Here is a 14313-nt window from a genome sequence, read left to right as displayed (position 1 = left end):
GTTTTTCAGACTGTTTTTGATGAACTTGATAGGTTTGAGGAGTACTACTGCTCGGGTATTTTGTAAAAACTCCATCTGCCTAGATTTGTGTGACTGGAGAAGTCATGACTAGAGGGAAGTTAGAAATTTGGGGGAGGAAGATCACAGAGGTCAAGAGCCGTTTTCAGCACATCACATGAAGGGTACCTGCTCTCAGTATGACTCAGCACTGCTGATACTGACTTTCACCTGGTGGAGGTGGTGAGTGTCAAGTTTATCCACTCAAACAGTCATTCTTCCCCCACCCTATTCCCATATTGTATTCTTTCGGAAGAAGTCACTCTGTGCTGATGAGACTGAAGGAGTGGAGGGTTTTATGCTGCATGTCAAGGGTAGTGTATCTTTATAAGTCAGTTAAACACCTAGGAGTGTGACTGCTGGATCATATGGTAAGACGACATTCAGCTGTGTGAGAAACTGCCCAAATGTTTTTAAAGTGCCTACACCATTTTGCATTTTGCATCCTACCAGCAATAAATGAGACCATCCTCAGCAGGAATTGATGTGGTCAATTTCTTGGATTTTAACCATTCTAATAAGTGTGCAGTGGTATCTCACTACTGTGTTCTTTGTCTTTTTTTGTTTTCTTTTTAAATTATATTAGTTTAATGAACCTATGCCTGGCAAATTAGGAGTATCTCTCAATATTTTTCTCTTGTCTGATGCTTGTACCAATTCTTGTTCAGTGTTGTTTTTGCATATCTGAGTATGTCTGAGTATATGATGGACATTGTATTTGAAAAAGTATCCACAGAGTAGGTAAAATGACATTTTCTTCCTCCAAAGAAAAGTTTCACTTGCTTCTTCATTTGCTGGTGCCTGATGGTCACAGTTACTCATCTTATTCTAATTCCAGGGTTAGAGACTTTTCTAGTCCACCCAGATAACAAAGCAGGGTTGCTTTCCTTATAGTTCATCCTACTCCTAGGATGCATCCCTTTGAGGTCACAATTCTGACTCCCTTCTCCTTGTCCTCATCTTCCAAAGTCTGAGGCTGATAACAGCACCGTTCAATGTCTCAGCCAGCTTTTCCGAATTGTCAAATGCCTCCTAGGCAAAAGAAGCTCCAAATGTTGGGCTTGGCAGTGTGACTTTCTCTTCTCCCAAATCTTAACCTGGCAATTTCACATGATCTTATTAGATTTTTCTAATGTTATCAGGATGATCTTATTTTATTTCTCATTGTCAGGAGTGAAAGCAGGATCCTGGGTTCCCTTTGCTTTATCCCATATCCCAGGTCTACACTTGGCTTTAAAAAGTTATGACAAAAACAGTTATATAATGTATATAATGTATAATTATACTATACATTACCAACTCAATAGACATGAACTTGAGCAAACTCCAGGAGATGGTGGAAGACAGCCTGGTATGCTGCAGTCCATGGGGTTGCAAAGAGTAGGATGTGACTCAGTGACTGAACAAGAATTATACTTTGAGAAGAAACTGTGACAAAGAAAAAATAACACAAGTCTTGACTGTCTTTTGATTCTCCAGGTAAAAAAGAGCCTATTCTGGCTTATTAGTCATAGAGCCACCAATCTGAAAAACTATACCACTTCTTGGGCCAGGAACACTGTGCATAACCATAGATTACTCTATAATCTCATATACAGAGAACATTTTATTACTGAAAAGATCACACAAAATTTTTGTATACAAAGTTAAAAAATGTGGCAAAGTTAATATTTACATTTTTCATACAGTACATGATGATTTTCTTTTTACACTTTAACAGAATGTTAAATAGAGGAAAAAACCAAAAGCATAAGAAAGCTTTGTTCAGGGAAAGATATTCATTGAAAATAAAATTAAGAAAATTCTTTAATATTTCAGAGTATGTTATATGAAATACATTTTCTGTTTATTAGGACTATATATTTTTTTCCCATTTGTTTGGCACTAATACTGCTAACACATGTTTGAATATTCAGCAAAATCCTATTTAGCTGCACAGATGAATTCTACATTATGTCTGAGAAAGATACTGCAAAAATGCAAAAAGTCTGTAGTATTCTAAATGTTAAAAAAACAAAAGTTAAATGTATAAGCAACTGTAAATGGTCATACAAACACAATCTCGGGTAGTCATGATATATTAAAAAAAGGAATCAATTGCACTTGGCTTAATTTATAAAACAGTAACAATTCATCTTGCACTTGGCTTAATTTATAAAAGAGCAACAATTCATCTACTAATCCTTCAGAGCATTTCATTTAAAAAAATCAGAAGGATCAGTCAGCAGCATAATATTATCAACATTGGACACTCAGTAAGCACCTTATTTCAATTGCATAATAGATCTGTGAAATTCCTAAAACACCTAGACTTTATAAAATTCACACATTGAAGATGATAAGGTAAATAGATTTTTAAAGTTGAATTTCCATTATAAATGAATTTCAGTGTATCAACTATTTTTTATACTACAAAAGAATACTTATTTTCTTAGAAATTCAATGTAAAAGCTACCAAAATAGTGCTAAAATCAGCTACTGGAATAACATAATAAAAATATCTGAATAGACTTGAGGATTTCTAAAAAAAAGTTCAAAACATAAAAATTCATTTTCAAATATATAAAAATGCTATAGAGATAAGTTTTAAATACTTCAGCAAAGAAAAATCTTGACTTTATACTGTAAAAGTGAAACAGCATAGTACAACTTAAAACACCTTTGACACAGGAGAATCTTCATAAATAGAAAAGGAAGATTCCTCTAACAGTCTCTCCTCCCACACAACTTGAAAAATATTATTAACCTGCACATTTCCGTTTGGGGAGATATACTGCTGCCATTGACCTCGGTGTGAAATGAATCACATTCTCAGAATCTATTGTTTTCAGTGTAACAAGAGGCGATGTAGCTTTAAGTGCAAAAGAAGACTGTAACAGTGATCCTCGCAAGACAGTGTACTGTCACCTCCAGTGTAGCAGGAACCCACTTCTCAGTAACACGACGACCTGGTTTTCAAGTGTCTGAATGACCGCCAATGCCCTGCTCTTTTCCAGCTCCGGAAGCCGAGTGGACAAGCAGTGACGTTGAGCCTTTAAGGCTGCCTGGCTCCGGAGAACTGGACGCCTGCACGCTGTTGCTCTGTACTGGGCCAGCTCCGGGTGCATCACTCCTCGGGGTTACCCTAGGTAACACGACAAAAGCTGATGTACATGCACACCAAAGCACAGACAGGATGCGGGATGTCCTTAAAACTGCTATGTCTCTTTCCATGAGTTTTACTCCTAACCAGTAACCACTTTTACCAGGAAATAATTAACTCTTTATGCATACTCTTAACACCTCAAAGTACAAATGATTTATTTTCAAATACAGTTTTTGCTAACTTCAGAAACTGCATCAAGCACCACCCCTGTGCGGGCTAAGCATGGTATCTCATGGGGAATAAGACAGGATTCCTGCCCTTAGTTTAGCAAACCTGTTGTTGATGCCCCCCCATGGATTAGACTCTGTGTAAGAGGCTGGGAGCACAAAGATGAGTATGACCTCAGCTTCACCTTTGAGGAGTTTACAAATCTAGGGGACGATAAAGGCACTTATCTAATAATACATAATCTAGTATGCAAAAGCTGTTGGAGGTACATTTGGTCTAGTTTGGGAGGATGAGGTAAGACAGCCTTGAGACCTTAGTCAGCTGTCAATATTTTGGCTAACTCAATACTTACCTGTGTTTAGATCACTTGTGATCATTTGGAAAAATTCATTAAAGGTAATGTCAATATCCTTTCATGTTCAGAAAATAAAAACATTTTATAATCAAACTCATATAAAATGACGAATACCTTTTAGACAGTATTATAATGTAGGGCTAATTGAAGCTTAATAGCCTGTATTGTACATGAATCAAACATTTCCCTAAATTCACAAGCAACTCTTAACAATTACCATAGAAATGAACATTACTTTTCTATTTGAATGATATACATGAAAGGCTCTTCTGAATACTAAGAATTAAACTATAAAAGAGCATTTATAGGCAGAATTCAGACTTCTTAACCCTAAACTGACTTGGACTAAAAATGTATAGACCTGTCATCTCAAAGAATGCTTTCTTTCCAGCTTTATGCTGGAAATGAAAATGTTATGCTTTAATGAAAAATGTGTAAGGCAGTACTTGAAAGAGTCATATGATTTAAGAGAAGCGAGTCCAAGCTCACCTTCCTTCACTCCGCGCACTTTCAGACACACGGCTCTGGTCATTCACGTCGCCTGCCCAGCCTGGGCCTTTGCTGTCCGTCTGTCCCCCGCAGAGTCTGGAGCTGGGCGCCGCTGGGGAGGCAGGCTCCTCACAGTCCCGTTCTCTTAATTTGGGGGTGCTGGCTCCATCCCCTCTCACCTCTCTCACTGATGTTTCTGGTGAAGTTTGTATTTCGGTCAGAGTTTCTTGTCCTAGGTAATCATGGTTAGTGATTGCTACTGCAGAAGCACCATGGTTTGCTGTCACTCCCGTGCTGGTTCCCATGGATTTGGAAATGACCTTCAGTTTATGTGAACTGGGCTTGCAGTGCTTCTTTTTGTGTTTAACTTTAGAATTGTGCTTTAAGAAAAACTCACATGACTCCTGTAACACTCTTCGACTTTCACTGATTGGACTGTAAGAAAATTCAAGCAGAGTTTACTGGATAAAGGTGAAGTGTTATAATAGAAACCGTAAAGCATATCATACATCTTGTGCCAAAAATCCTTATTCATTCAAGTTAGATTCTACATGATTTACATTATTATAATGTAAATTATTAATTTATTTATAAAAATCTAGGATTATAAATACTACGAGATATAAGTAGATTGCCACAAAGTGAAATCTTTTGTGCATACACTGTCAGTGGCTTTTGTCAGCATAAATAGTAGAAGGAAAATAAATATGCAAAATCAAAAGATGAGGGCAAAAAAACTCAAACTGGCATAAAGTAGGGGATTATTTGTATGTGTATCATAAACAAAGATATAAAATATGAAAGTAAACCAGAGAGAGAAAGTATAGAATATAATTAATGGTCTTTGTTTAAATACAATTGTTTTCTTTCTAATATTCAAGTTATAGCAAGTTATTCTGAAGTTAGTGTGGGCACATAAATATGGGATGTGCTTAGTCACTCAGTTGTGTCCGACTCCATAAACTATAGCCTGCCAGGCTCCTCTGTTTATGGAATTCTCCAGGCAAGAATACTGGAGTGGGTTGCCATGCCCTCCTCCAGGGGATCTTCCCGACCCAGGGATCCAATCCAGGTCTCCCGCATTGCAGGTGGAGTCTTTACCATCTGAGCCACCAGGGATAGAGATATAATAATAGTTCAAAGAAATTAAAGTCCAGTTAAGTGAATTCTTCAGACTTCAAAAATTAATTTGTAAAAAGGTTCTAAAATTTTTACCACAAAAATGTCCATTAATCAAACCAATTGGAAACACTTTAAAAACTCTATATTACATCAATTGTACATAATTTATAACATCTGTAAATAATAAAATTAACTATTTACTCATAAATGTAAGTCTACTATGTTGTTATAGAATACTCCATAAGTTGAAATTTTTACCATCTTAAACAAGGCAAATAAGTGGCATGTTAAGTCAGTACTATGTGTAATAAAATTTAAAGGTAATGATCATATACCACATTTGAATCATATTCTATGTTGCTTAATATATATTGATATTTGGCCCATTTCATCTTTTATCACTGATAAAAAAGGATAAAATTATTTACAATGCTGAACCCAAAACAATGAATTCAATGATAGCAGTAATAATATTGGATATATTATGAGCCATGGAAAGAAAATGTACATTTTATAAACTTTGTATTTATATTTCAATAGAATAGTATATGTCAAAGACTACTGTAACAAATACTAAAATAAAGCATCTCTCTCAATGAAAAAAGACTACAGTTTGAAAACACAGTTAATATAATGAAACTCCAGTACAGTGATGATTTGAATAGTTCCTTGGTATTTGATCTTTTAAAAACAATGTCAGATAATTCAATAGATGCTTACTCTTTCTTGCGATTTCGTTTAAAAAATCCAGCCCATTCTGTGCATGTCTTTTTGCTTCCAACCCAGAAGACAGCAGAGATGCCAACAATTAATGTCATCAGATATTTTATCATAAATAAAGCCAGTTCTGGTCGAGTTTCTGTATTTACCTGCAAAAAAATAAGAAGAATTTCAGTGATAAATTTACAGTAAAGAGAAATCTATACAGCTAATGCAAAACTTGAACAAAAGTATAAATCAGCTGGTCTTATGAAATGTTTGATATGGCATAATGGATAGTTATATAAGTGTAATACATTCCTCACAGAAGTTCTGAACAAAGAACTTTTATCAAAATATATAACTAGAAAGGGAAAAACACATTAAATACATTTAGGAAGGATGTCTTTACATCTTGGCTTGATATCTGGCATTTTTTTTTCTGTAAGTATAGCAGCCTCTTATAATTCCCAAAATATGTGCCTCTCAATATTTATCTATTTTCCTTAACTACAATCTATTAAAAAAATACATTTAAACTCATTTTTAACAGCATAGTACTTAGAGTCTTTATGCACTATTGATGTTTATGTTACAAAAACTAGGTTAGTGAGAACAAAGTAAGCATCAGTAAAATGAAAAAAATGTGAAAATTTGTAAAAATTAAATCATACTTTTCTTTCAAGTATAAAGTTTCAAATATTTTTAGAATGTTATACAATATCAAAATGCTATACATTAGGCATTATATCTTTCTTTTTACACTTACTAATATTTCTTGGAAACCATTCTATATCAGTGTAAGTAGAACATTCTTTTTAAAGGCCGCTCCATTATGTGAATGAACTATAATTTATTCAACTACCCCTACTAATAGATGTTCAGGTTATTTCCTACTGTCATTGCAAATAATGTTACAGTGACTATCTTTGTATATATGTAATATCTCACATCTGTGAGCAGATCTGTTGATAAAGTCCCAGAAGGACAGGATCAAAGAGTACGTGCATTTTAAATAATGGATATTATCAAAATTCTTTCCACAGAAGGTTGAACTAATCGAGCAGCAAAGTCTAGAACGTGTATTCTGCCACAGTTTCATCAATACAGTGGTTATAAAGCCACGTTTGTCATGTCATAAGCAGAAATATGATTTTATTATAATTTTAATTTGCATTTTTCTTATGTTAAGAATAGCTTGTTTTATTTTCCTTTTTTGTGACCTCTTGACATATCCTTTTGTCATTTATATACCAGATTGTTGATTTTTTTCTTATTGATCTATGAAGAGAAGTGAAGTGAAGTCACTCAGTTGTGTCCGACTCTTTGCGACCCGATGGACTATAGCCCACCAGGCTCCTCTGTCCACGGGATTCTCCAGGCAAGAATACTGGAGTGGGTTGCCATTTCCTTCTCCAGGGGATCTTCCCAACCCAGGGGTGGAACCCAGGTCTCCCGCATTGCAGGCAGATGCTTTATCCTCTGAGCCACCAGGGAAGCCCAGGATACTGGGGTGGGTAGCCTATCCCTTCTCCAGTGGATTTTCCCAGCCCAGGAATCGAACCAGGGTCTCCTGCATTGCAGGCAGATACCGACTGAGCTACCAGGGAAGCCCGTAGAGTCAGTATTGATCTTTAGGACCTCTTTATAAATAAGGAAATTAGTCCTTTAATTATGATGTGAAGTGTGAATAAAATTTCCCAGTTGGTCTCCTGACTTTGATTATGGTGGGGTTTTCTGCCATGCAGAATCTGAAAAAAAAATTTTCCTTAGTCAAATTTAGCAATCTTTTCTTTCATAGCTCCTGCATTTTATATCATAAAGTCCTTTCCCATTATAAGATTAGAATTTTCTCACTTTATCTTCTAATACAGTTTTTCTTTACATGAGACGTAATCTTAAAACATCATGTATCTTATACTTTTTAGCAGTATGTAACGGTCGCCTTCCCCCCAAGTTTGCCAAAAATATGAGCAATCTAGGACAAAATACGGTAGGATCACTTTAAGAGTACTTCCTTATTGATTATATAGTAAAAACAGATGATGGATAACAGACTATGGACAGGCTGTAAAGCAGGTAAAACCATTATCCCCACACACCAGCATGTAAAATAGGTTTCACTGTTATAGTGCAGTAACTTTCTAGAATATAAATTACTACGTAAAATGATTCAGTTCATACATTGCTTGATCTGATACACTGTGATGACATAGCACTCACAAGCAACATTAATCAGTACCATATACAGATATTCAAGAAAAATTTATAAAATCTATTAAAAACAAAGCTTCTATTTTAAAAACTCAACTAAAATGCTCTAAGAGATTTTCTATTTTCAGATACTTTTAAATCTTAAAATCACAACTTTAATCAGAAGTATCAGAAACACATGAATCATGTTTTGTTTTAATTGTGCTTTTTGTCATAACAAATGACAGGATAGTTTAGGCAAAAATTCTGTTTTTAAAAGTGTATACGCGCAAAATATGAAATTATATATTACATATCATCTTATTATAAACCCAAATAAGGGTTTTCTCAACTAAAGAATTAAAAACTACTCCCAGTTTAGCAAAAGTTCCTTTTCTTCTCCCTATGACAAGAGCCTGTTCTTCTGACTCTATTCTTCATTTTACCACTCATCTGCTTTTGCAATCTAACTTAATTTTTAAAAGAACAGCTAAACAAGGCACTTTACTATCTTTGTAACTGAAGCTAAAACTTGAGGAAACAACTCTTAAGACACTCATCCCAGTTTCAACCGATGCCTAGGGAACATTTCCCTCTGTTGGATTTTCTCACCTGAAATCTAATTTTAGCTTCATGACAAATTCAAAGATATTTCCAGGGAATGCCATGTTAAAATTAAATTGTGAAATAACACAAATGATAGCCTTTACCTGATAAGGACATGGGATATGGTACTGACGACAGTGGTCAGAGACCCAAGTTATCTCCCAAGTAATCCTGTTCACTTGCTCGTAGACATAGCACCCCAGAAGAGTTACTAATGGCACAAGATACAGGCCACTGAAGACTCCAATTCGAATCATAAACTTCTTCAGTTTCTCTTGGTTCCGGCCATCATGCTGTATAACTTGTCGAACGTGATTTAAGGAAATAATGCCAGCTAAGAGAAGAGACAGCCCGACAAACACGCAAAGGCACAGTGGCAAGAGGACGAAGTAGCGAGACGCATCCAGGTCGTAAAGGCCGACGAAGCAGACTCCACTAATGTTGTCTCCTTCAACTTTGTTCATGGCAAGAAGCATAATGGTGAGAAAACCTGGGATTCCCCACGCAACAGCATGAAACCACACTGCTTTTTGTTCAATGGCCTCACAACTCCATTTTCTGCCAGCAGCTAAGAACCAAGTAATGGTAAGCATCACCCACCACACAGTGCCAGCCATGGTGAAAAAATACAAAAACATGAACAAAATGGTGCAAGCCTTATTTTGAGAGCCTAGAACAACTGTGTCGCCAAGTTCCAGCTTCTCATCTGCCTTATTGCACGCCGTGCTATTGCCTAGCAAGAATCCGATAAAGTACATGAGAGATACAATGCTGTAACAGACAGAGTAATATATAATAGGTCGCTCTGGGTATCTGAATCTTCTAACATCAATTAAAAAAGTAAGGAATGTGAAAAGGGTTGCACAGAGACAAAATATTGAAACTATTCCAATAAAACTTTTGGCAAACTCTAGCTCATCACTTTTAAAATACATGTTGGGGCAGGGAGGTGCACACTGGTCAACTCCCAGAAACTTATAGCCTTGTCCCGCAGAAGTCTTAAGATGCCGTGGACACCAAAATCCAATGTCTCTTCGGATTTGTTCCGATTTCTTGTGAGGACCAAGAAGCTCTGTGTGTGGGTTAAAAGTTGCAGGAACAGACTCATCACAGTACTGTAATCTGTAAAGATTTAAAAATAAATAAATAAAAGAAGCCAACCTTTTTGAGTTACTGTTTTAATGCTATACTTCACAACTATAAAATATTCCTTATGCATTCATTTTAAAATTATTTTTATTATTATTGTTATCATTTTAAAATCTTTTGGCCCAGCCACATGGCATGTGGAATCTTAGTTCCCTAAGATTGAACCCGCATCCCCTTTATTGGTAGCATGGACTCTTAACCACTGGGCTGCCAGGGAAGTCCCTTCTTATGCATTCATAACTGATGGGGAGACATACAAACTTAAGCAGATACAGGTTTACAGTTGGGGAGGAAGCTTTGAAATTGACTAAAAACTTGTAGTTGTTAATGGGGCCCCAATACACTAACATATATATTAAGTATCAGGCAAGTGAACATGAAAACTCCCTTACTTGGAAAACAATCAATTAATAACTGTTAAATAAATTCTGATTTCAAGGCTAAGTGTTTAAGAAAGAATTTATCTTGATTGGTAGTCTCTAGACAGAAAGATGCTGACTTATCTGTTTGAAATATTTTGAAATATAAGTCTTGGGGAAATGAATTTTTATTTTCTAACATCCATAAACAAAGTAGATCAGCCACATAGTAAGGGATGACAATTAAAATGACTGAAGTGAGATCATTTGCTGGGTGGAGAAGACAAAGTTCAAGTGATTTCTAAGTTTATAAAGAAGGGCAAGAAGAGCACCAAGAGGAAGGCTGAGGACCAGCTGAACTCACATCACCATTTTGTTGCGGTATGGTTGTTTGCCTCCCTTGTTCAAGGCAGTCCAGAATGACACAAGTGATATTTCTGTTTTGTGCAAAACTTTGTCACTGAGTTTCTACACACCCAGAATTATTTTGGAGGAGCTACATGGTTTAGAAATTAGTGGAGGACCTCCCTGGTGGGTCCAGTGATTAAGATTCACCTTTCCAACACAGGGGGCATGGGTTTGATCCCTGCGGGGAACTAAGATCCCACATAGCACATGGCCAAAAAATTTAAAAATTAAAAAGAAATTAGTGGAAGTTTTAAAGGAGAAAGCATTTTAAATATGCCTTAGAAAGAATAGAAAATAATAAAGTGTATGCCTGTATAAAAACATGGATGTTTCTACTAGTTTTTTCAAAAGGTAGTATATCAGTTTTACTTTATTACAGATACAGTTGGGACCCCTTTCTGGTCCTACTCTCTTTTCTCTCTCTCTTCCAAAGTATTCATTACTACAAGTTCAGTTTTTATTTCTCCTCCCTTACTATGTTTTTTCCAACTATAATGTTATACAGTATTATTTTACAGATTTTGAACTTTTTGACACTGTGCTATATATATCATACTTTTTTTTTACTTATAACTTTTAGATTTATCTATATTGACAGATGTAGGACAACCACACTCATAACTGTATGGCAGTATTCTAGTGTGTAAGTACATCACAATTTACTTATTCTTACAATGGACTTTCACACTTTTTCTCATTTAAAGAAATCTTATTTTTTTGGCTGTGATGGTTCCTCATTGCTTGAGAGGGCTTTCCCTAGTTTCAGGGAGTGAGGGCTACTCTTCGTGGGTGTGGGGGCTTCTCATTGCATGGCTTCTCTGGCTGCGGAGCACAGACTCCGGGCACATGGGCCTCAGCAGCTGCAGCTCATGGGCTCGAGGGTGTGGGGTCAGTAATTGTGGAGCACGGACTTAGCTGCCCTGTGACATGCAGTGTCTTCCCGGACCAGTGTTCCCTGCACTGCAAGGCAAATTCTTAACTGGTGGACCACCTGGGAAGCCCCCAGACTTTTTCTCTTTAAAAAAAATTATGAGTAATGCTACAATAAGTATTCTTGCATATGATTCCTTGTTTGGGGAAAAGTTTCCATAGAAGGGGATTTCCTAAGATGTACAGTAAGAACACTTTCACTTTTATTATGTATTATCAGTTGTTCTAGAAAGTGATTATGCATCTAGCAGAAGTGTACGAGCTCCACAAAGGCTCTAGAGTTTCTTTAGTCTATGGATAAAGAAACAAAAAGAGAACCGTCACCATTGTTCCCAGATTTATTATATGAAGTCTCATTATGTCAGTAGAATATTTCAAATTATTAGCTCTCAATGTCTAGAGATTAGCAGACAAAAGTAATTAATCAAGACATATGCAGAAAGGTCCATGAATTGATAATAATACCCTTTTCCCCCCAGTTTAGAGCAAAGGCATCTTAATTCATTCTCACAGAACTTTGCACCCTCACTTGTTGTATTAACACAGGTGTAATTGTGCATTTAATTTTATGTTTATTTGATTACTCTCTATTCCTCCCACCCCACTGCAAGTTCTCTAGAAACAAGAACCAAGTCTGGTTTTGCTCACCACTGTGTACAATGCTGATATACAAGTGCCTAACATATATTAAGTGTGCAATAAATAGTTGTTGACAAATAATGAAAGCTTGTCACTAACATTCTTGAAAATTAATACCAATATGAAAATATCAGTAGCTTTCAGCTAAAAACATAATTTACCTATCACATTCAAGTTCCTCAGGCCATCGAATATCAAAAGTGTCCATTAATTTCTTGCAATCAGAATACACTGTCTCACAAAATTTCCGACAGGGTGGAACCACATGAATTTGCTCAGTGCAGGTTGGTACAAAAGCTTTGCAAAGGAAAGTTTCAACATTTGGTGAACATTCCAGATTTGCAAGAGGAAGAAACAGCTGTTAAAAAACAAACAATAAGAGAAGGTTAGAAAACAGGTTAGAAGGTTAGAATTTTTTAGCATACACTTTTTCACTTAAACTCCAAAAGAATTTTAAATCTCACTCTCAATACAATCAAATCTGAGGAGATAAGTGTTTGATTAGACATAAGAACCCTTCATACACAGTGGAATATTAATTTATACAATTATGCATTTTTCAAGCAGACATTAGGGTTAAATCAAAAGTATGAGTTGATTGCTATATGAAATAAATTATACAAATAATCAATTTATAAGTATATGCTCCCTGGAGGAGGAAATGGCAACCCACTCCAGTAGTCTTGACTGGAAAATTCCATGAACAGAGCAGCCTGGTGGGTGATAGTCCATGGGGTTGCAAAGAGTCAGACATGACTGGGCATGCAGGCAAGTATATCTTAAAACACCCTATCACTATAGTGAGCATTCTGGAGAATAAAGGAATGTTTGGGGTGGAGGGAACAGCATGAAAAAAGGCATGAGGATCATAAGAATACGGTGGATTCAGGGAAAGAAGTTCAGTAAGAATAGAATACAAGGTCAAAGACTTGAAGTCAAGGATGGAGTAGACAGAGATGACCTGATCACAGAAAGCACAGATGACATGCTATTGCTTGGATTATAAAAGAAGGAGTGGGCTACTATGGGAGAATGTTAAGCAGGAGATGTCTACAGTCTGACAGCTGTGTTTGAATGCTGGCTCCACGTTTACCAGTTTTATAGCTCTGGCAGGTTACTTGAATTCACTGTGCCTTAGTTTCTTCATCTGTAAAATGGCAATAATAATAGTACTTGTCTCACAAGATTGTTATGAATACAAGGTTAATAAACGTAAAGTGCTTAGAACAGTGTTGATCATATAGTTACGTACTCAATAAATATTCAATCTAGTGGCTCAGACGGTAAAGCATCTGCCTGCAATGCAGAAGACCTGGGATCAATTCCTGGGTCGGGAAGATCCCCTGGAGAAGGGAATGGCAACCCACTCCAGTATTCTTGCCTGGAGAATCCCACAGACAGAGGAACCTGGTGGGCTATAGTCTGTGGGATGGCAAAGAGGCAGATACAACTGAGTGACTAACACACACACACAAGATTGTTATGAATACAAAGTTAATAAATGTAAGGTGCTTAGAACAGAGTCTGGCATAAAGTTAAGTACTCAATAAATGTTAGTTATTGTGATTATCACCCTTTAGGGAGTGTGGACAGGTTCTGGAAAAACCTGGTAGACTGAGCACATATGTTTATCTCCTTTGCCCCTCCTTGCCTCCTTGTTAACAGGACAAATACATCAGTAAGAGAACAAGGGAAACTACGTTAGCATATCAGAGTTCTCCAAAGAACAAAAGTGAAACAAAACAACAGAAAAGCAAGCCCCAAACTTTGAGTGACAGGAAGCTACTGGAGGAGTGGTAAGTGACTTAATGGGATCAAGCTGGAGTGGAGGGATCCACATGAGAATGAGCTGATTCATTTGCCCTAAAGAATCTGAGAGTCTCAGTTCTTTGAAGCACAGAGTAGCATAAAAGGCTACAACTGGAGGATCGTTCACACATTAGGTCCTCACAATGTCACCCCACGCCCCTACCCGGGCAGCCAGATGGCCACTG

General features: G+C 36.6%; 1 protein-coding gene across 1 annotated transcript in view; it reads right to left on the bottom strand.

The window, feature by feature from the left end:
- Positions 1 to 1660: 1660 nt before the first annotated feature.
- The window catches only part of FZD6 (frizzled class receptor 6), a 35319-nt gene continuing 22666 nt past the window's right edge, over positions 1661 to 14313 (bottom strand). The window contains exons 3-7 of the mRNA XM_065903291.1: positions 12481 to 12677; positions 8939 to 9956; positions 6057 to 6205; positions 4215 to 4649; positions 1661 to 3181 (exon numbers count right to left, since the gene is read on the bottom strand). Coding sequence (XP_065759363.1) covers positions 3013 to 3181; positions 4215 to 4649; positions 6057 to 6205; positions 8939 to 9956; positions 12481 to 12677 — 1968 coding nt within the window. The 3' untranslated portion in view covers positions 1661 to 3012. The remainder of the gene's footprint in view (positions 3182 to 4214; positions 4650 to 6056; positions 6206 to 8938; positions 9957 to 12480; positions 12678 to 14313) is intronic.

The sequence above is a fragment of the Muntiacus reevesi genome, chromosome 12 (genome assembly GCF_963930625.1).
Source record: "Muntiacus reevesi chromosome 12, mMunRee1.1, whole genome shotgun sequence".
NCBI lineage: Eukaryota > Metazoa > Chordata > Mammalia > Artiodactyla > Cervidae > Muntiacus > Muntiacus reevesi.
The sequence above is the reverse complement of the archived record's forward strand: the minus strand, read 5'-3'. Positions and strand labels throughout refer to the sequence as shown.